Raw genomic sequence first — 21493 nt, forward strand, 5'->3', positions numbered from 1 at the left:
ACTCTACTAAACGTGCAAAAATGTTGAAAATCAGGGAAAAATGCAACTTTCAACTGAAGTTTTAAAAAATGTCAGACGTGAAAAGCGAAACTGCGATTTGCATGTGGGAAATGGGAAACTTCACAAGCACACCCACAAAAACCCACACGTCCCGTAAATTTACATGTGGGTATTAACCTAAGAGTAAACTCCTTTCATTTAGACCTGGTGTGTGCTCTTCTACATTTTTATAAGTAAAGCATGCCAATGTATGTTTCTACCTGTAGCGTTCCCAGCCTGGTCACCTTGAGAGGACCTCAGGCCACACTTGGAGTCGCTTTGGTCGGCTGCCGGCTGTGGGAAGCAATGCGACAGCAGGGGGAACTTCCAGATCATCCCAGCAGACTGAATGCGAGGTGGGAAAAACTGAAGTCCGCCCAGGGATTCTGCGCCCTGGGTAACCACATGTCCTGCCCCTCCCTGTGAGCCTGGAGAGTCTGCTTTGGAGGGCGACTGGGAGGGAGGAGGCAGCGGAGTGGGTGGAGGACTCAAAACTGAAGACATGAGGTGAGACGACGAGGGTGGGGAGGGGAAAGAAGATGACAAAGAGGAAGAGGAGGGGTGAAGATAGGTGTCTTGGTCGAAAGCGCAGCTATGCCTCAACATGACTGATTCCAGTCCATTCTCCCAGATTTGTCCAGAATCCCTTTCAGGAGGCATTTGGAATCGTCTCCTTCTTTGGGGGAGGAACGCGTCGGAGAAAGAGTCCAATTTCTGAGTGTTGATGCCTACAGGTGACCCCGAGCCCAAGCTGTGGGCGTCTGCCACTCCTCTCCACCTCCGCTCTGCCGGACTGCCGACCTCTGCCTCCCCTGTTGGTGACACGGTGAGCCATGACCCTTCACCTTCCGCTGGCTGAAGCTGATCCTCTCCCGAACCGCAGCTGGACCCGTAATCTTCCTCTCCTCCTGGGTAATGGTTGCTCAGCTTTGACTCCGTCCTGTTGAAGGACGCAGTTTGCTTACCGAAGTGGCTCGCGCTGACCTCCCTGCTGCAAACGGCTTCTCCTTGTCCATAACTGTTATAGTTTGACCTGATCCTCCACCTGTCTCCCTCTTCAGGAGCGCAGTTCATCATGCAAAACACATCATTCGTGTTGCTGTGGAAGTCATCCGCAGCGCTTTCTCCACTCTCCCCGTCGTCCCAGATCCCCTTTTTTCCATACCATGAGTCGTCAAAGTGACCGCCAAGTCTGTTTTCGCCACCAAAATGTCCTCCCAAACCCGCATCTCCATCCACGCTACTCCCGCTGGTGGTGAGGAAGACTCTGTCACTGTCACTGCTCGCCCTCCTCACCCCAGATGAGTTGTTTGATGTCAGGAAGGAGGCCGCGGACTGCTCCTCTCTGCCTCCATACTGGTCGTGGGAGTCCTGGGCGGAGTGTGAGGACGGGTACCCGGCATCAGGGCTCTGAAAGCCGGATAAGGTCAGGGGGAAAGAGGTCGGACGGTGACGATGATGCTGGAGGTTGGAGAAGGACTGCGCGGACGAGCGACCCTCCATGGTGATAGTGTGCTTGGTTTTGCTAGAATACCTGCAAGAAACACAGAATAACCAGAGAAATTTGGGGAGAGTCATGCAAGAGTAGCACTACTTCAACGTATTTTTACACAAGTAATAGTAAAAATGTATTTGTAAAAGCCTACTCAAGCACTAACTTATCAAAATATTAATCATTCAGTATCTTAAAAATACATAATCAGACAGACCAAAAAGTGTACATTTTTGTACCTTAAAGAGCAAACCAAAAATAATTCATCATAATTACAAATAAACAAAATCAGGAAAGAGAAATATCTTTTTCTAAATCAATTATTTTCAATATAAGACTTATGACATTTTAACACAAACTGCAGGTGTGTGTCTGGTATATTTTTGGTTAGTACAAGTTTCTTCTTCACTTGGTGAATTTACTCACAGTGGGTAGAAAATCCAGAAATATTACCCACTTAAAAGTAACAATACGTCAATGTAAAATGACTCCAGTAAAAGAAAAAACACAGCGTTTCCCCCAAAAAGTCACTGAAGTAAATGTAACTAGTTACTACCATGGATACAGATATTTATTGGATTTAAACATGTATTTAAACATGTATATGTACATTTCTTGTAGGAAATCACACTTATTTTTTGTCTGTCCCCTCAGAGTCAGAAAATGCTCATAAATCAATTTTGTACAACTTGAGTTTTTGCATAAATGCCTAATGACACAAATATTATTTATTAAGCAGAAGGACATTACAGCCATTTAGAATATTTCGATTAAGATTTGTACAAATTAAACAAAAGCGTTTGCTTACATTGTGTAATATTTTACATTAAGCTCAAACAAATTGAAGCTTCTAATCTTAACCAGGTTTTGTAACTTGACATTAAAAAAAATATTTTTATGGCTTTATTCACTTTTTACAATTTATGTGGGATATTTATTGGTAGAAATTTATTTAAAAAAATTAAAATAAGTTAATATTTTATTCCAGCAGCATTATTTTAAGTTAAAATACATTTTTATCAGTGAGGTGGAGATTTCTTTAGCCTTATTTACCTTCCTCTCCACAGCTTGTTTGCAAAAATAAACTGCAGTTCTCGTAGTTGTAAACCTTCTAATTAATATTACGACTGTATATATATAAATAAATCAGTTGATATCTATGGATAAGAAATCAGTAGCTAGAATAAAATCACTGCTGGACAATGTCTCCCAGCCAATGCGCCAAACTGCTGCATCCTATGTGCACAAAGAAGCGTATCGAAGATCCTTCCTCCCAGCAGCTGCTCTTCCTGTACATTTCATTCTTTAAATCACTTCACTCCTCTGTAAACCTTATGCAGTAATTGTGCCTCTATTGTTATTTTTATATCTGCATGCTTCCACCTATCTTTAACCTGCTGTTGTTGCACATGAATTGCCCTACTGTGAGACAATAAAAGATATCTCTGTTCTGTTCTCATAAAAATCAGAACGCATGCAACAGCAACAATAATATAGTTTCATTTATACCCCGAGTAAACAGAAAGGCACATTAGACAACATAAGCAAAAGATAAGTATACATTGAAAAAGTCTGGATTTCCTCAAAAAGTTTCATTCTTTGCTACTGCAATCGAAGATAAATTCATTTTAAAGCTTTTTTTCTTGTACCAGAACTCCCAGCAAATACTGCGTGAAATTGACATCATGTATCCTATTTCTCCAAAAGACTGCAAGGAGTCCCACTGATTTCTATGTTGACTCATAGAAAGTGAGTCAACATAGAAATGCACACATATCATGCACACAAGACAAGAAGAATGATATTAAAAAACAGACTTTATGTGCATAAATGACCAGTTCTAGTTCTCCACGATGCAGCTCGTCGGTTGCTTTTTTAAACGCTTCTTTGACAGCTTATTTTTAGTTACGTGTAGCTTTGAAAGAGAAGACTGAAAGTAATCTATCTGAAGTAAAACGTAGTTTTGGTCATCTGTATCATAAAATATTCTCAATGTTTATGTTTTCACAGAAATACACATGTAGCAATGAAAAATGAGCAAAAAAGCCACTAAATAAATATTAAAAGCAGCAACAATAGTGTTCTGGAAAATCCAAGAAACCATGCATAAACATAAACCAAATTAATCTCCGTCTACTTTCAATAAAAAATAAAGTACATCCCCTTTGCATATTTAGCATGTGTGGATTAGGGGTTTTGTAATTTGAGAAATTTCTCGCAAAATTCTCCATCATGACAAAATTGTTTGCTTCAGCTTTGCTTAGTTGTCCTTTGTGTTGTGATTTTTAAAAATATGCTGGTAAAGATTAGATCACATATTGACAGCGGCGTACTTCCTTTTTACAGCAAGTCATCTGAAGTAACTTTCCCATAAAGTTCCCACGCTTCAATTCAGGATCTGGAGCCAAACAGAAGTAATCAGAAAATTATTATTAAACCCTAGTTAAAAAAGGAAAACTTACTGCATTTACCAAAACTGAAAAATACCCAAATTTGTATCTGGTAATAAGCAGGATGTTGAGTGAGTCTTAGAACATGCTAGTGATGGAAACTGAGGGCGCAAAAATCAAACCATCTGGCCAAACGCTTAACCAACCAATGAGGGGGAGACTTAAAATTAAAACCACACAAAGTACAACTGTCAAAAAGGATGGTTTTTGCTGTTTTCTCGCATTAGAGACAAAAGTTACATTGTGGCCATTAATAGCAAATATCATCTGCAAAAAAATTACTAAATTTCAATTCCAGAGAATTTATAAAATGTATTTATCTAAATGGTTGGCATTGCATTTAAAAGGCAGGGTTTCACTTGGAGTATTTATGCTTTATCAGCTCCTTTTCAAGCTGAAACAGCAAAGTTCAAAAAACTAAAACAAAAGAATCAAATAGTTAGGCGTGATTGTAAATTAAATGTAGCTGTTTACACAAAGTCATGCGGCGAGAAAAGCAACAAACATTTTTTAACAAACATAACTTTCCATTCAGCAAAACTTGATTTAAATATTTTCTTCACACCGTTTCCATATAAGCAAATCTTTGAGCTGTTAAATTTAAAACATTTGCTCATTTCTTCTAAACATTTAGTTCCTGGCTGTCTTTTTCTTCATTGTCTCTTATGAAACCACATTCTGTTCTAAATAGGACACTGAGTGAGTCAGAAAGAGAAAGAACAAAGTCAGATGAAGCGATGAAGAGACAAATACACTGTATACATTCTGAGCTTTTTCTCTTTACCAGTCCTTGGCGCTTAATTTCCTTTTCGCATATGTTCTCCTCCCGTTGTTCATGTTTTCGCCTTCTCACTGTCCTCATCATCGTCTCTGGGTCCTCAGCTCTTCACTGTCTCAAGTGATTTTCAACCTTTAGCTTGAGTCCTTCCTATTTGTGTGTTTCACACACACACACCCATCATAATGGATAGAAAACCAACCATAGGCCACACACATCTTTTTTTTTTTTTTTTTTGTCAGACTGAAACACACACGCACACCCTGACTTTCATACTTACACATTGTTGCAGGTGTCAAAGAGGACCAGCGGGTAGTGATGTTGCCTCTACTGCCTTTGCGTCGTCGTGATAACCACATCCTGAGGAAACAACGCTGACGGATCTCCCTCCTTTTAGCTATCTTTATCTCTCTGCCCCCCACCTCCATCTCTCTGTATATCTTTCCGTCTATCTGCCCGTCCCCACATCGCTGCGTCTCTCTTTCTCACCAGGCGTTTGTTGTCCTCTCTTTCTTCTTCTTTGTTTTTTTTTTTTTTCTTCAAATCTACGTGCCATTCGGTTTCCTCCGAAATTGACCCAAAGATGCACCAAAAAAACATCTTCTTTTCCAAATAAAAGTACCAAAAAAATAAAACTTTAAAAAAACAACAACAACAACTTCCAGTTTGGTGCAAATTATTTGTGCGTTTAAGACACTTTTCTCGGCACTGTGAAACATCCTGTGATTTATCTCAGTGGGGTAATTTCTCCATCCCTATGTCTTAATTACGCTTAACGTTTTGTGTGTGTGTGTGTGTGTGGGGGTGTGTGTGTGTGCAGAGGCACCAGATGTTTACCAGATCAAGACTCTACCGGGCTGAGTCAGCTGACAGGAAGTGAAAAAGAACGAAACAGGAAGGAAGAAGACGGTGACAAACGATGAGGTTCAGGGAACCCTCTAACACACCCAGTGGTCCCACCCACTCGCCCACCCACTCAGACACACAGCACGCACCTGTAAACACGTTGTCTCTCTGTACTCGTTAAGTCAGCCTTAACGAGCTGAGAAAAACCTTCAAGCACCTACACAGTCAACCTCAAGCTCAACCACCAGCGAGTCCAGATGTACTGGAGTGAATTTGATGACCTTTGTCACAGACATGCAGGTTTACAGACTGGAGACATTCATGTGTTCATCGTTTTTGAGTTGCACTAGTTTTGAAAGTCTGCCCTCATGTCTTTTACAGCAAGAACAAATCTAAAATATTAATAAAATAAAAATTACATTTTCTATTTGTTAATTGATTTAAAAAATAAATATGAAAATAGAACTAAATTAGATTTTACTGTAGTATATTTTACTATTTATTTATTTATTTAAACAGTTTTCTACATATATTTTTTCATTTATTTAATTTTATTATAACAAAATATTTAATTCCCATTGTAAAAATTATTTTCTCTTTTTAAATAATAAAAAAAAAACTTAGGTAAAGTTCAAATATTAGCTGTAAACTCTTCAGATTAAACGTTCCTTTTTTGCTTTATGAGGCATGATGGAGCTGCTCTGAAATCCTCAGTTTTATAGTTATTTTGTAAACATAAATTATAATTTATTAAGCGTTAATTTGATTATCTCTGCTGCTTGCAGATCAAAGGTCACTGCCAATTATCCTTAATTTCTGGATAACATTAAAACTGTTTTCTTTTATTAACTTTGCTGAGTCTGAACTGGTACTAAATTACGCACATATTTAGTATATACATATATTTTTTTAAAACAGCGTTCTCTCACCTGACCATGTCTGACTGATAACCAAGGTGTAAAATTTGCATGTAATTTATGTTCATGTCAAACAGCTGCAACTTGCAGAAGACAATCAGCAGAATTCAAGTTTACCGTCACGCTTCAGTCAGTCACCAGTAGCTTTACTGGCAACAAGTTTTGACCAGCAGAAGTTGCTGGAGCAACTATCTCCACCATTATTGTCCCTTTTCCAATAGGCTAATCCGTAAACACGACACGTCAAAGTGACTTTAAAGCCTTCAAGTACACCGATGTTTAAGAGAAAATGATTTGCTATGAAAATAGCAAATAAAACACAAATTATTGGCTCTGATTTTGCACTGTGGTAACAAACGGGGAAACATTTTTTAAAAAGATGGAATGGTTGACTTCTAATGGAAACGTTGATCGATGTGCCTGCCACTCTAAACGAGGAAGTCAAAGGATGAACACATTTCAACCAGGAAGAATTATAAATTTTTATACAGAAACCTTTTTTATAATTTTCCTTTTTTAACTGTCAAATCATCTGTAAGTGTTGCAGCATTTGTCTTACATGCAGTGTGAACGAAAATCTTGGTCCCGGTCTCACTTCTTTTCAGTTATTTTGGGGGCTGTATGAAAAAAATCCCTGCATCTTTCAAGTGCCTTGCACAATTACTCATTATGCAGAGAAAAAAAAGAAGCGTCTTAGACGTAACTCCATCAGTACAGCTCTAAAGTCAGCAAAAATTTTATTTCTAGAGGATATCTGATAGTAAAATGTAAAAATTTAAAGGAAGGAAAATGTTTTTGCAAAGTTGGATGTATGCTGTACCTTTTTATTTATTCTATTTATGTCATTTAGAGAGGAGTATTTTGGATTATATCATTAAAAAATACAAACATAAAGGCCCAAAATTAGGAAGTAACTTCCAAGAGACACGTGAGAACCCGATCTCAGTCCCTGACGCGTAGCCCGGCGTACAGGTCCAGAAGGTTCTGACTGCCAAACAGCACAGAAATGGCTGCTACTCTGTAGATTACTACTCTCTGCAAGTCGATCAACAACATTTACAGCACAATGAACATTTCTCCTGAACAGTAATTTTGTATTGTCCACTGATTTTATATTTATTTACTACACACGACTCTTATAAACACAGCATTGATGTTTTTTATGCATTTTTCAGTGAGCTTGTGCAACGTAATTTCATTCTACGCTGTTTGTGGAGGAAATCTGTAAAAATCAGAACAAGTATGCACAATTTTCCTTATGTATTTTTAGGTATGCATAAGTATTATCACACCACTGAGGAATAAATATTAACCGTAAAGAAGGGCTGAGAGTGGCAGCTTAAATGCAAACGTAACAGCTCACATATCAGGTTCCTCTAAAGAAAGTACTTTATAATTATTGTAAAGTATCGGATCTGCTTTGTATAAATACAATCTTGCTTCAAAGCTTTTAGACAGTGAAGTATTATTGTATGTTCATAATATACTGTATGTGGTCAGTTGCTCACAGCTAATCTTTATTTTTAGTGGCTGCGATGTGGTCAATGTGTAAGAAGAGGTTTTGATATCATCATCGCAATTCTTAGCAACAGCATCACAGTTAAATATTTTCCTCATATCCTTGAAAGGCTGCATTAAACTCAAGAAATTAAACTCCTAAACATGGTTTAAACTATGCCATGATATTTTTTCTGAGAATTTCACGATACTTCAGTAAATTGATGTCCGTTTCAGGAGTGAACCAGACAATGATCTTTGTGTTCTGATGCAAAACAGACAACACAAGCAGACCCACATAATTTCCCACATACAAAAATCTCCATCAACATGACATGAAACGGCCTTCACTTCAATTAATTTCAATAATTTAATCTTTTAGGCCTTATAAATTTAGGCTGTGTATATAAAGATCTATTTTTAACATGCTTGTTACAATCACATTTTTAGTTAAAGTGATACATAAATAAACAAATAATTTAAATAATAAACCTTTAAAAGATAAAGTCTTTTAGTGGATATGGAAAAAGCATACATATTTTTGGTGGTTTCTCTCTCTTTAGAAGACTTTTTTCAACATAACTTGAGCAAAGGAGAGAAATTTCTATACAACTGCAAATTATTCATGGAAAACTGGCCAATTTGTGGATTTGTGCCTAAAATATTCTAAACAAAATGCATTTTGGGAAGATGAAATACCTTGGCTCTATACTACTTGACGCTCTCTCTATTGGCTAGCATTGGCAAAGCAGCCAATCCAGGAGCGGCATTTATTTTCCTTGGCACTGATTGGCTGAACCGTTAAGCGTAGTTGCTAGTTTCTGCATTGAGATAATCTGTTTCAGCAAATATACCTTAATATTAATCCATATTAAAGTACATTTGGTGTTTGACCGATTAAAATAAGGAGAATAAGAATTTTAGAGTCTGATCTGAATCTGAAGTAAACAGACATTTATTTAGACATTTATTTGTTTCCAACCAAGTACGGCTCATTTCCATTGACCTGAAATTAGTTCAAAACTTGTTTGGGTAGATAACACAATGCTGAAGTTAGAGTCAAGTTCAAAGCTTTTCAGATAGTGAGACAGCTTCACCAGTGGCTACGAATCATACGCTAACTTTAGCTCATTAAGACAGCAGAAGATGCTTGACGCTAAAGACATTAAGCTAAGAAAAAGAATAGAAAAGCCAGCATTCACCTGTAGAAACATAATAAATATATTGTAGGTCAGAGGAGAAAATCTAAAAGTGAACTAATTTATTTGACGCCCTGTTTTACCAACTTTATAAACAAAGGTTATAAGCTGTGGTTTCCAAGCTAACACGTTTTTCTTGATACATAATTCATTTTAACAAACACGACACTTATCTTGCTTGAGCTGAATGAAGCCTGTGCAGATTGTTGCTAAAAATATTTTCACATCTTTTTTTATTTTTGTAAAGATAAATAACAAGCCTTTTTAAAGTATTCTTGTCTAGTTTTGTCTCTCATTATAATCGTAATTATTATAATCGTAACACAGAGCGCCAGAGACAGCACGTGAACTCCTCTCCTTATTTACGACCCAACACAGAGCACTGCAAAACTGAATCAGTTTCGATGTCTGAGCATCAGAGTGGGCGTAAAGGTGACTGTTAATGTTGAGGTCATTTATTCGGTGAGACTACACTCCTGAAAACCTCATCATTAATATGTGTTACAGATAATAATGTGGTGCATTCAGAATAACCCCAAAATTAGCATACGTGATCAGGTTAGACATGTTTACACTTCTGTAACATGTAGTCCTTAAAGGTACAAGCACATTTCTCTGCATCAGATTGAATTTTATATCCTGCTTTTAATCGGGAAGAAAATGTTGTAGATCATAAAAATGTGCTCTCTTATTGTGTGATGTATTAACATATCTTTGGGTAGCCATCATGAACACAGTTTGTTTTTTTCCTGCCAGAAACAAACAAAAAAATAATATTATTTTTAATGACAATTTCAACTAAATTACAAACTGATGGACGACGTTACGGCGCTGCTACGCTATTATAATAACCATTTAATATAATCTATTTGGCTCTTTCAAAACAGAAAAGCAAAACTATTTTCCCACTGCTGCAAAAACAACAGAGCATGTAGACAACATATATATAAATGTTATACACAATGCGATTTGTGATTGTTTTGATACATAAACAATATCACTACTTTTGGAGGGAACAAAACAATGTTAAAATCTATAACACTGTAAAATCGTATAAATATTTTTGCAGGGTGAAAAGATATAAAGAAGTGCAGTTAGTGTTAATTTGTTAGGATGGCCTCCATATTTACACCATTAGTCCGTCAATCTTGACCCCAACATGCCATTTTGACAAGCGAAGACAATTGCTTGCTCCTGTTGTATTTCTAATGACGTTTCTAGCTGCAAAACGCTGCAGTCGAGAAAAATGTCCAATGAGTTTGTTTGATATTTATTAATTTCATTAAAAACAAGACAATTATATAAAATAGAGAAGATGTACAAATCAATAAAATGAAAGGCAGCAGAAAGACGAAAAAAATCTTATAATATCTGCCCCTTTTGTCCCAGAAGTATATTCAAACAATAGGGATTTACAAACATCAACTCAAAAAACAATTTGTATGGATTCATATTATTCTATTTCATAATTTTTCAAAAAACTAACTTTTACCATTCTCTTAAATATGTACATTTTTATTATCTCTCTCCAGACCATTGCAGTTTGATTCCCTGGATTGAGGTTTGCTCCTGCAAACTGGTACGAAAGCACAGCTTCACAATTAACTTTTTATCTTAACAAAATTGACTTGAATAAGTGAAATTTGTTACAAAATGTACACAAACCTCTCAGTCCTGGTGGAAATCTGCACCCATCAACTTCTCTGCATCTCCTAATACTCATCTCTCCTTTTGACTGAATGGCAAACATTCATCAAATCTCTTGCAAGATTGATGAACATCTTTTGCCATTAACTTTTACCTATCCACCAACATCTACAGCTTTATTTTAACATTAACTTAGTCCATTTTTAACTATCTACTGCACATTTTTAAATGTATGAGTGTTTTGAGCGCTTCTCTCTTGCACCACGTGTTGTGCAAAGACGATGTAAAGGAAACCTGAATGATTTCTTGTCGCAGAGAATAAAAAGCTTTGTGTGTCAGATCCTGGCCCATTTGCCTGATTGTTTGCTTAGTTTATTCAGCTTTAATCAACACCACACAAGTATAATTCTGTAATAAATAAATTTTTCGTATAAGTGTAGAGGTTGCTTGAACCACTTTCATGTTCATATGTGAAACCGAGTGTGTTTTGAGCTTCGGTTCAGGCAGCGCACCTGAAATTCGCTGCAGATATTTTTGCAGCGACAGCAAAATGAATCTTTTGAAGCTGTTGATTTCAGAAACGTTGTGCATGTTTGTCTAGATTTGCTCCCCCTTTTCACTTTTCCCCTCCTGTCTCATTGTTTTAGGATGCCCAATTTGCTGCCTGAGCAATATCCAGTTTTCCTCCAATTGCAGAGAAATTTGTCTCTGACGCTGCACGGCAACTCGACCCACCATACAGTTTCCCAAAACTACCAGAACATGACGCACAAAAGAACTGTTCTGGTTTTGTTCATTTTAAATTAGATCTGTTTGAATTCCAATAAAATATTTTGGTGCAGAAAGGACAGCAAATTTAAGCACTCGAAATAGTTATTTGTCAATAAAATGAACACTAAAAAAGCATCAGTTCCAGATGTCATTGCTTTACGAAGTCTAAAAATCTAACTGAAAGAGTACAGGGAGTCTTCTGAAATATTTTCTGCCGTGTTTCAGCACATCCTGCTATGAGTCTCATATTTGTATGAGCAGGCAAACGTTGAGAAAAGAGTCGAGTGAAAAATGTGTGAATGAAAAGGATGTGAGAGGTTGGAAGGGGGAGTGCGGAGGAGTCGGCACGGGGGAAAACGTTTTCTGGTTTTCTCTCAAATTCAACTCAAAAACCTGCGGGAGCAGAGGAGGGGGAACGAGACGCTCGCTTTTGGACTTTTTTTTTATTTCTCTGGGCTCTAATTTTTTTTTTTTATTCTGTCTGCGTCTGTCTGTTTTTCTTCCGTCTCTCAGTGACTGCCGGGAACAGTGGAACAGAATGGAGGATGAAAGTTGTAAACAACAAATAAGACATTATAAAAAGACACAAGTCGGCCCATGTTTGTTTGCTTAGTTTCCAGCTGTCATCATGGCTACACAACGATGTTTTTGGAATAAACTAAAGTTTTACGTGTAATGGAAGAAACGAGAACGCGGTAACTTCACCTGAAAGTGTTTTTGAAAGACAAAAAAAGAAACACAAGCAAAAGTACAAACCACTTTTCATAAAAATACAATATAGACAAATAATTTAGCAAAATACAGTTAATGTATTAAAAATAATAAGATTAAGCATTCATTTGCTTTTTAAACGGTAATCTTCTTGTTTAAATAAAAATCTGAACAATTTTATGACTACTCAATATTTGTCTGGACTGACATTATAATGCACTCAAAGTTTATCCATGCATTTCACAGCAGTTTGGAGTAAACATTTCACCTTAATATGTGCAAACAGGCATTAACAAATTTAAATAAAATGCAAAAAGGCATAGCAAAGGTTTGGAAAGGCGTGGAAGTTTCCCTGAAATCAAAATCAAAAGCAAACTTTCTTTAAAAAAAAGAGAAAAGCTGCCTAAAAGTAATGCAACGGCTTGTTTGACGAGAGCTTTCGTGTCAGAAACCAGAAAATGTTCAGAGACTCGACCGCTTGCACATTTCTGTAACGCTTCAGAGTCACAAAGAAGTTTGAAGACTTTCATCATTCAAGATTTGTGATTCCTGAGCCAACAAAGGCCAGAACGAGAGAAGAAGCAGCTATCACGAAGTGTGGCGATGTTAGTTCGTATTTAATACAGCTGTAAACGACGTCATGAAAATAAGCAAAACATCAATTTATGTAGTTTGTACGAAGGAATATTAAAAAGTCTCAATCAGATCCACCAAAAATGTTGAATAAAGTTTCAGCGTCCATTTCAGAAAAAAAAAAAAGATCTGCAAAGCTTAACAGGCATTAAAGATGGGAAACAATCTTCTGATTGTAAGGCGCAAAGCAAAGGTAACGATACAGTAAGATCAATTTAAAGTGAGAGACTGAAACACAAAGACCACTTGTCTTCAGTCAGGCTGTGGTTTCAAAGGGCTGAATGTTGGATTTCTACCATGTAAATAAATATAGGTCACAAAGGTCAACCAGCAGAAAGGTGAATCTGCAATCATGTTGGTGCTTCCGGAGTATTGTGTAAAATTTAACTATTTGATTTAGCAAATTTAGTATTTTTATATGCAAAGTTGGTAGTTTCAAATTTGTGTTTGGATTGATATTTCTTTCTTTATTCAAACTGGCAGCTACCGTGCTCTAAATGTAAAAAAAAAAATAATAATTTAAAGACAGGCTCAACTAAGTTCCCCACAAAACAATAAAAACCACAAACATTTAAAAACTGTAGGTTAGGAAATCACTATAACACTAATTAGTAATTAAAAATCTGCTCTGTAGCTTTAATCAGTAAGATCCAATAGAAACTAACTTTAAGAGGGCCAAGAAAATGTGAATTATGGGAGCAGAAAGCCGCCTCTTCATTTTCAACGTAATGCTCAGCGACTTTCAGTCGGGCGTCTGGTCCTGAGACTGTTAGCTGTGACTTAGCAAGCAGGACAATCCTAACTGACGACAACATTGGGTTTGCAACGTTACGTTATATTCATGCACCACAATTAATTTATTGATTTGTCTTAAAACTAAGTTTATGTTCTGTACTTTCCTGGCACCTATAGTAAAGATGTGTAAAAATATTTTTTTAAATTCAACCTTTGGTTTGAGTTCATTTATCAAGAAGTGAAAAAATATATATTTTAGCAAAATCACAAGTGCTATGATTTGTGATGGAACTAAAAACTCTAAATAAATAAATGCAACTTATTTATAATTTCACCTTTTAAAATAAATCTCGACACATTTAATTAGCAATGCCCGACTTCCTGTTTCTTTCAAGAATAAATATGACATATGATGTGTCACAGTGGCCTCATTTCTCTTAGCCACTTCAAAATGGTAAAGAGAAGAAAACATGTCTTTCAAGTAATGTCGATCAATAAGGTACACTTTTAAAAACTCTACAGCACTTCAACATAACCCACTGCTTAAGATTTATATAATGAAATCTCAATCATAAGTCGTGTCCAGTAGAAAACGTTTCGGTGGCTTGCAGGGGTAGATTCTCGCCTCACAGTCAAAGATTCGCGATCACAACAAACATTTTCTTACGAATCTTTCACACTAAAATAAAAGTTGTATTAAGACAGCTGGTAATCACACTGTGTGACCTTCATAAGTTAGAAAATGACAACAAGAAAATTACTTTTTGACCAAAAGTACTGATTTCTAATTCAATAATGAAACATTTTAGAACAACCGGGACCGTGAGAAAAAAAGCTGGAGCTAGATTTATTTTGGAGGATGACGAGGCAGGTAAAAGCATAACAAAAAACAATGCACAAATGTCCTCCTGTTAAAAAAACCCCCAACATTTTTACCTCATCTTTAGTCTGGAGTCTGTGGAGTCTAATGTATCTTATACCAAGTACTTTTTGTTCTATAAACATGTTGTTGTGAAAATGCCAATTAAATAATATCCATTAAGTAACAAGTCATGAAGCTGGTTATTTAGGATTAAACAAATCATGCAGGCAACTATTATTGTGATGCATTCACGACATTTTAACACGTCGGAAACTAAAACGTGGCCATTTTCAATATTTTTGTTGCTTAAACATCGGATTTTTTTCTTCTGTTTCCAGAAAACTGGTTGCAAAGTCCTTGATCTTCACAGACAACCACAACTAATAAAACTATTTTTTTTTTATTTGTATGCAGATTACTGAGATTAGATTTGATAAACCTTTTAGTCATCCTCTGCTATGAGGTTGCCTTTGTAAGGTTTCTTTTTTCTTTTTTACTAGGTAGTGTTTGCATGACTACAGCTACACCACAAAGTTACAAGATAGAAACATCAGACAGGAACAACCTAGATACCATAGAGGGACGTCAAGACATCAGGACTTACATTTTACAACATTTAGTAGTAATTTAGGATTTTCAGTTTCTGGAAAGCATCCCTAAACAGAGCGTAGAAAAAAGTAGGTGGTTTGACCTCAGGGTGTATAAGCAAAAACCTTAAGTGCCAAAACACAAATCTGTTTTCAGCAGGTAATCATGTGAGGAAGATTTCGAGGGAGGCCGCCACAGCAACAGCGAGGGAACTACAGGTTTCCATGGTTGAAGAGGGAGACACTGCGCGACTGCTTTCCGGATGCTATATGGCAGAGTGAGTTTACCGAAGCAAGAAACCGCTAGAGAAAAAAAAAAACATCACATGACATGTGAGGTTCGCTTTAGGTGGAACTCATGTAGGAAACGCAGTGGAAATAAGGTTGAATGGTGTGTCTGAAGCAAAAACCGAGCTTTCCAGTTATTCAGACTTGATAATCCACTGATAGTGCCATGCTGAGGGCCAAACCCGGCTGTTCTAATAAACGAGATTTACGTAAGTGAAGATTAGAGAGTGAGATAAATTAAATTAAATACAAAGATCTTGTTGTGGTCTGCTAAAGAACATTTCTATTGCAGAAAAGTGCTAACCATCTAACTCAGGGGTGCCCAAAGTCGGTCCTCGAGGGCCGGCATCCTGCATTTTTTACTTTTCTCCCTGGTTTAACGCACCTGGATCAAATGATGGCTCGTTAGAAGGTCTAATGCTGAAAAGGTTGGCGGCCCTCGAGGACCGACTTTGGACACCCCTGATCTAACTAAAATGTAATAAAAAATGTACATATTACAGCTACATACCAATAATTTATGTTTCTGAAAATTAAAAGAACGATTTCAATACAGAAATGTTATGTATGTAATAATGGGGAAGTTTGGTAGTCTGCGACCAAATCCATAATGAAGACAACGCCAAAGAAGTTGGTGTCTCAGAGTGCTGTATTTAAACATATTAATGGAAGGTTGAGTGGAGGGAAAACACACCGGCAATAGACTTGATAGGATTGTTTGGTGGCGCTTCACAAGACATGTTGCTTTAGTCGGTGCTTTAAGAGCCTGCAGACACAGACGATGACTGTGTTAAGCAAATTCTAAACCACCGAAAACATCAAAAAGGGTATTAATTGGCCAAGTACATAAAAGTAATTTGGAAATCAAGATCTAAGAGAGAAAGGGTGAAGAGGTCCAGAATTAACGAGGTCAATAAAGATTTGGGGTGCCACGTCATCTCCTGGTGTTGGTCCACTTCGTTTCCTGAAGTCAGTGCAATCAGAAATATTGGAACGCTTCCTTCTTCCCTCTGCTGACCAGTTTTTATAGAGATGATTGTGTTTTAGAACGTGGCATCTGCTAACTCTGCTAAAGGTACTGAAATCTGGTTCAATGACAAAATTTTACTGGGTTTAATTGGTCATCAGACTCCTCTGAGCTAAATCTGAAAGAGAGTCCATGGAGTATTGTAAAGAGGAAGATAAAAACAGAAGAGTCAACAATGCAGATGAGCTAACAGTCACTATTAAAACAAGCTGGGTTTCTATTGCCTCAGCAGAATGATCACATCCATGCTACGTCACACTGATGCAGTAAATCATGGAACAAGAAGCCCTGACGATAAAATACTGCATTGAAAACGGATATACGTTACAATATTTCTGTATTAAAAAACCTCTTTACAGGTCTAATGTAATAGAAAAGCTTGAGTTTGGGATTTTATGTGGTGTCAACTATAATCTACATAAAAATGAAACAAAGTATATAAAATCTTTTGAGATGAACCTGCTCATTAGCTCTACAAACAAAAGCAAAGATTAAGAATGTTTTCAAGTTAAAACAGACCCGTTGGAAAAGAAGTTTATGACCAAAACATAACATTAATAATAGTATATCAAATGTATATGCTGCTTTTTAGGGCACTCAAAGACGCTTTAAAAAGAAATGCAACAGAAAACATGTTGCATTTCAACTCTAAGGTTTTTGTGACAGTGACAAAAAACTTTTGTCAGTCCCACATGGTTCTGCAACTCATTAGCATACTGTTAGGTTTTGTCTACCCGAGGTTTAGTCTTACATTACGACAAATAGTTGGACAGCCTCACTCGATTCTTTTTCAACCTTTTACTTGTGATGTTAAGCCATGAATTCACTCGGTACAGATGGTGTTTTAATCTGGGCCGACTCCGACTTGGCACCGACTCCGAAGTTCTACTTCCTAACGTACAAAACACGAACACGGTTGTTGCCCCAATTCCTACTGCAGATGTCAAAGAAGGTCACAAAAGTAAAGGAAGTCAAAAAATAGCAACAGCAGCGACGAAGAAGCCTCCATCTACCGCTTTGTCCACCTCAGCCAGGAGAAGACTTCAACAGATTACAACAGTGGAATCAGTCCAGGAGTTTAAACGGGTCAAAACCTCAGCAAAGAGGAAGGACAAAAGACACACGTCCAATACGTTGAATGAAACATAGGGCTTAAGTAAAGGAGAATAAACCCTAGCTGCTTGACTATATCTCGGTCAGGGGCACACAGAGGCCCTGGTTTATCGTAACATGACATCTAAACAACGCTCACAATGAACAAAGTCAAGCTTGTGGTTTTAAGCCTCTCTGTGTAAGAACTTGTTTGGTGTACACACCAATCGGTTGTGGGTAACAACACTCAAATGCTACAAGTAATGTTGAGACTTAGAAGAAAACTGTCACAGTAGAAGACAATTATGATTTTGAAGGGAATGGTTTATATATCTGAGTCAAGTTTATGGGCTATTTGGTGAAAGAATCAAACCAGATTAATAATTATAATCAAATTTATGGCTAAAATAGAAGGAATTGGGGCATTTCAGACACATTATTTTAATATGTATTAACAAATTATGAAATTTCAGTTTATTGCAAACATTTATAAAGACAAACCAAATTAACCAGGTGCACCTGTCTTTACCAGCCAAAGTAAAGACGGGTGCTCTTCCATGCCAAGTTTATGTCACTACCATAGCTATAGCTTCTGTAAACTATAATTTCATCAAACAATCAGGATGAAACATATTGTCTTACCTGTAAGGTTGTCATTACGAGGAGAGATGACAGTGGAATGTGTTTGGTCTGCTACTTGCTGCACATGTGTGTGTGTTTGTGTGTGTGTGTCTGAGAGAGAGAGAGAGAGAGAAAGGGGAGGAGAGTGAGTCGATAAACTACAGAGAGATGTACTGTAGTTTCATCCAAGATGAGCGGCCCTGTCAATCTTTCACTCTCTCATCCACCTTGTCATAACACCACCGTGTGTGTGTGTGGGGGGGGGACGGGGAGGGTGCACGTCTGCATGTGTGTGTTGCAGTCTGTGTCATAATGATGCTGGAAAAAAGAGAAAAACACTCAAGTGTGTAGCATAGGCTTTAAACACACACACACACTTAGACAAACTTTCAGTTTGAGTGGGGGCTTTTTCACTCCCCTCCCCCCCACTGTGTCATCTATCGTTGGTGTCTATTGGTTGGATTACATTTGAGAAAGGCCACACTCACACACTTATGCAAATTCACCAGCACACTTTCACACACATCCTAGTAATTTACATATTTACATGTAAACTCGTGAAAATACAGAAATGGATGTTTGCCGGCAGGCTGTAAGGGATACTGTCAGAGTAAAAGTGCTGCAAACGTGTTTTCAAAATGCTACTTTTTGCTCTTTTTTTTAATGTTCACAGCAAAGAAAAGTCCCGTTTACTGTTGGTTGTAAAGAAAGCGGAACTGGGGCTGGGCAATATGGACTTAAAGTTTTATCACAATATTTTGTGGTACTATTGTGATACTGAATAAAGTGACAATAAAACCATTAATTACTTCTTTTTTAGGTAACTATTTGGATTCATGACACAACAATCATAGCCCCTGCTCTTGAAAAACTTTTATAACGCTTCTTCAGGACACCAGTCACATAAAGAAGTGTGATTTGTATCACTAAGCTGCTCACAGGTAACTGAATTTCATCATATTTTTACATTTATTGATACTGATGCTCTCATTGGAGAAACAGTGGAGAAAACAGTAAAACTAACAATCCCAACAATTTTGGGAGCTTTTACATATTATTCATTGAAATCTATCGTGACAATACATGAAAATTCTTCTATGAAATTTATAATTATAAATGATAAACAATACAATAAATATCGATGGGACATTATAACATAAAATTAATGTTCTGATATCTTTCAAGCTTAGCGTCAATGACCTCAACCCCTGATCTCAACAGAAGATTACTTCTTTAGTCTTTGTAAGTTGTTTTCTCTTCCTATGAATGAAACAGATTTAACTATGCACTAAAAGGGTTGGTTTCAGATACATTTAATGTCAAGTGTAGTTTTAAACAATTGAATATGATTTTATGCAGTCGCTACAGTTTGATCGTGATGGACCATGAAGAAAGGCAGTGACGATATAAAACTTACTGGAAATTGCCTATGCTGTAAACAACCACTGCGAAGAGAGACCAAGCCAAACAACATCTTTGGCAGCAATAAAAATTCTTAACCTTAATCTTGTTCCAACTTAAACTGCTCAATTATTGGAAGCGTAGCCATTGCTAACGCAGACTGAATGCCTTCGTTCACATCCTCTGCCATTGCAAAACTACAATCATAAGCAGACGACATTTCTAAAGCAGCAAAGAAAATTGACGGCATCATTTAGATCGCCTCCTACTGTTCGCTAATTGGCCTGGTACGGGAGAAATCTCACTCAATAGGAGAAATCCCAGACGAAGCACCTAAGGGAGATTAGTTGGTTGCTGAGGCTAAAGCTAAGACTAGTCTGAAAAGGGCCAAGACCACAGTGACTTTTACCATCTTAAAACAAATCCATTCTCAAAAACCTCATTGCAGTCTATGCAAATTGTACTGTATAAACCTTTAAACTGTTGTCAAGTTTGCGTTGGACAGGTACTTACACAACCAAATGATAACTTAAGGTTATCATTGGTGTGCCAACATACTAACATATAGTATTAAAACTCTGTATACTGTTCTTATTTCAGTCCATGTTAAACAATCTAAATTGCACTAGTAATCATATTAATATTTTGGAAATGCACTTCACTTCCAGTGTCCTCCACAGTTATCAAGTTTAATAAAGATATTTAAAGTTAATAATTTTAAAGCAGCAGAGTTTTCCACAATGTATTATTATTATTCAGAAAATCCACTCTTGAGTATAAGAACATTTATTCCTTAGGCCTCATTCACTACTCCCTTACTGGTATCACCATGTCTCCCTGAAATTTATTTATTTTATGCCTTACTCATCTTTAAAATAGTTCCCCATAATTGTGGAATGTGTTGTATTTGAAAGAGTTTATCAAGACTCAAGCAAGAGTCATAATCTTAACGTTTCAAATTACCCATGCTTATTTTTTTCACATTATGTAAACTGTTTTCTAAGAATTTAAATACATACTCAAACCAGCTATGGTTCAGACATTTAGTTTCACATGCCCTGATGAATTGATAATACTAGTCACATGCATCAGTTCTAAAAAAAAAAAAAAGGATAAAAATAACAGCAGACTCACATGATGTTACCAATAATGTGTTATGAACTTCTTGGATGTGTAATTCTGTAGAAAGGAAAGTCAGACAATCTTTAGAGACCGTGGGTGGCGCTCGCACAGTGGAGGAGTAGAAAACCTATAATTCTTCATTTTTTTACCCCAACTTTAAGTACCGTATTTTCCGCACTATAAGGCGCACCTAAAAACCTTCAATTTTCTCAAAAGCCGACAGTACGCCTTATAATCCGGTGCGCCTTATATATGGACCAATATTGAGCCACAACAGGTCTCGCAACTACGGTAAGCAGCCGCCAACTTCATTTTCCCCCGTAGAAGAAGAAACGGGGGAAAGCAGCCGCCGACTTCATTTTCCCCTGTAAGAAGAAGCGCGCGGTGCACGCTGGGTTTTGTGTAAAGACCCCAAAATGGCTCCTATTGAGAGACGCTTACGACGCAGAGTTTAACCTCAAGGCAATCAGTCACGGGAATAGAGCAGCAGCCAGAGAATTTATCATGAACGAATCAATGGTGCGGAAGTGGATATATATTGTGATTGCACCAACGTTTGATTTATCGTAACAGTATCAGACTGTTTTTTACATGTTTATTGAATCGAGGAAAAGTTCCCCTCCACTATATGTTATACCTTGCTGTTGTTAAAAGATAAACTGTGTCACGAAAATACCACGTCACTTACTTTACCTCGGGGAAAATAATCAAACACCTGCTTATTCATTTTGGGAATGAACGGAGTTTTCAGAACGCTGGTTTGTAATCTATTAATAAA

The 21493-nt window shown here is 37.1% G+C and overlaps 1 protein-coding gene across 4 annotated transcripts in view; it reads right to left on the reverse strand.

Annotated features, from left to right (window-relative positions):
* The window catches only part of LOC114157990 (transcriptional-regulating factor 1-like), a 31400-nt gene that overhangs the window by 8001 nt on the left and 1906 nt on the right, over nt 1–21493 (reverse strand). The window contains exons 1-2 of one of the 4 annotated variants that reach the window (XM_028039282.1): nt 18214–18303; nt 261–1573 (exon numbers count right to left, since the gene is read on the reverse strand). In XM_028039282.1, coding sequence (XP_027895083.1) covers nt 261–1542 — 1282 coding nt within the window. In that variant the 5' untranslated portion in view covers nt 1543–1573; nt 18214–18303. The other 3 variants (XM_028039283.1, XM_028039281.1, XM_028039280.1) reach the window with 3 other exon arrangements.

The sequence above is a fragment of the Xiphophorus couchianus genome, chromosome 14 (assembly GCF_001444195.1).
Source record: "Xiphophorus couchianus chromosome 14, X_couchianus-1.0, whole genome shotgun sequence".
In the NCBI taxonomy this organism is placed as follows: domain Eukaryota; kingdom Metazoa; phylum Chordata; class Actinopteri; order Cyprinodontiformes; family Poeciliidae; genus Xiphophorus; species Xiphophorus couchianus.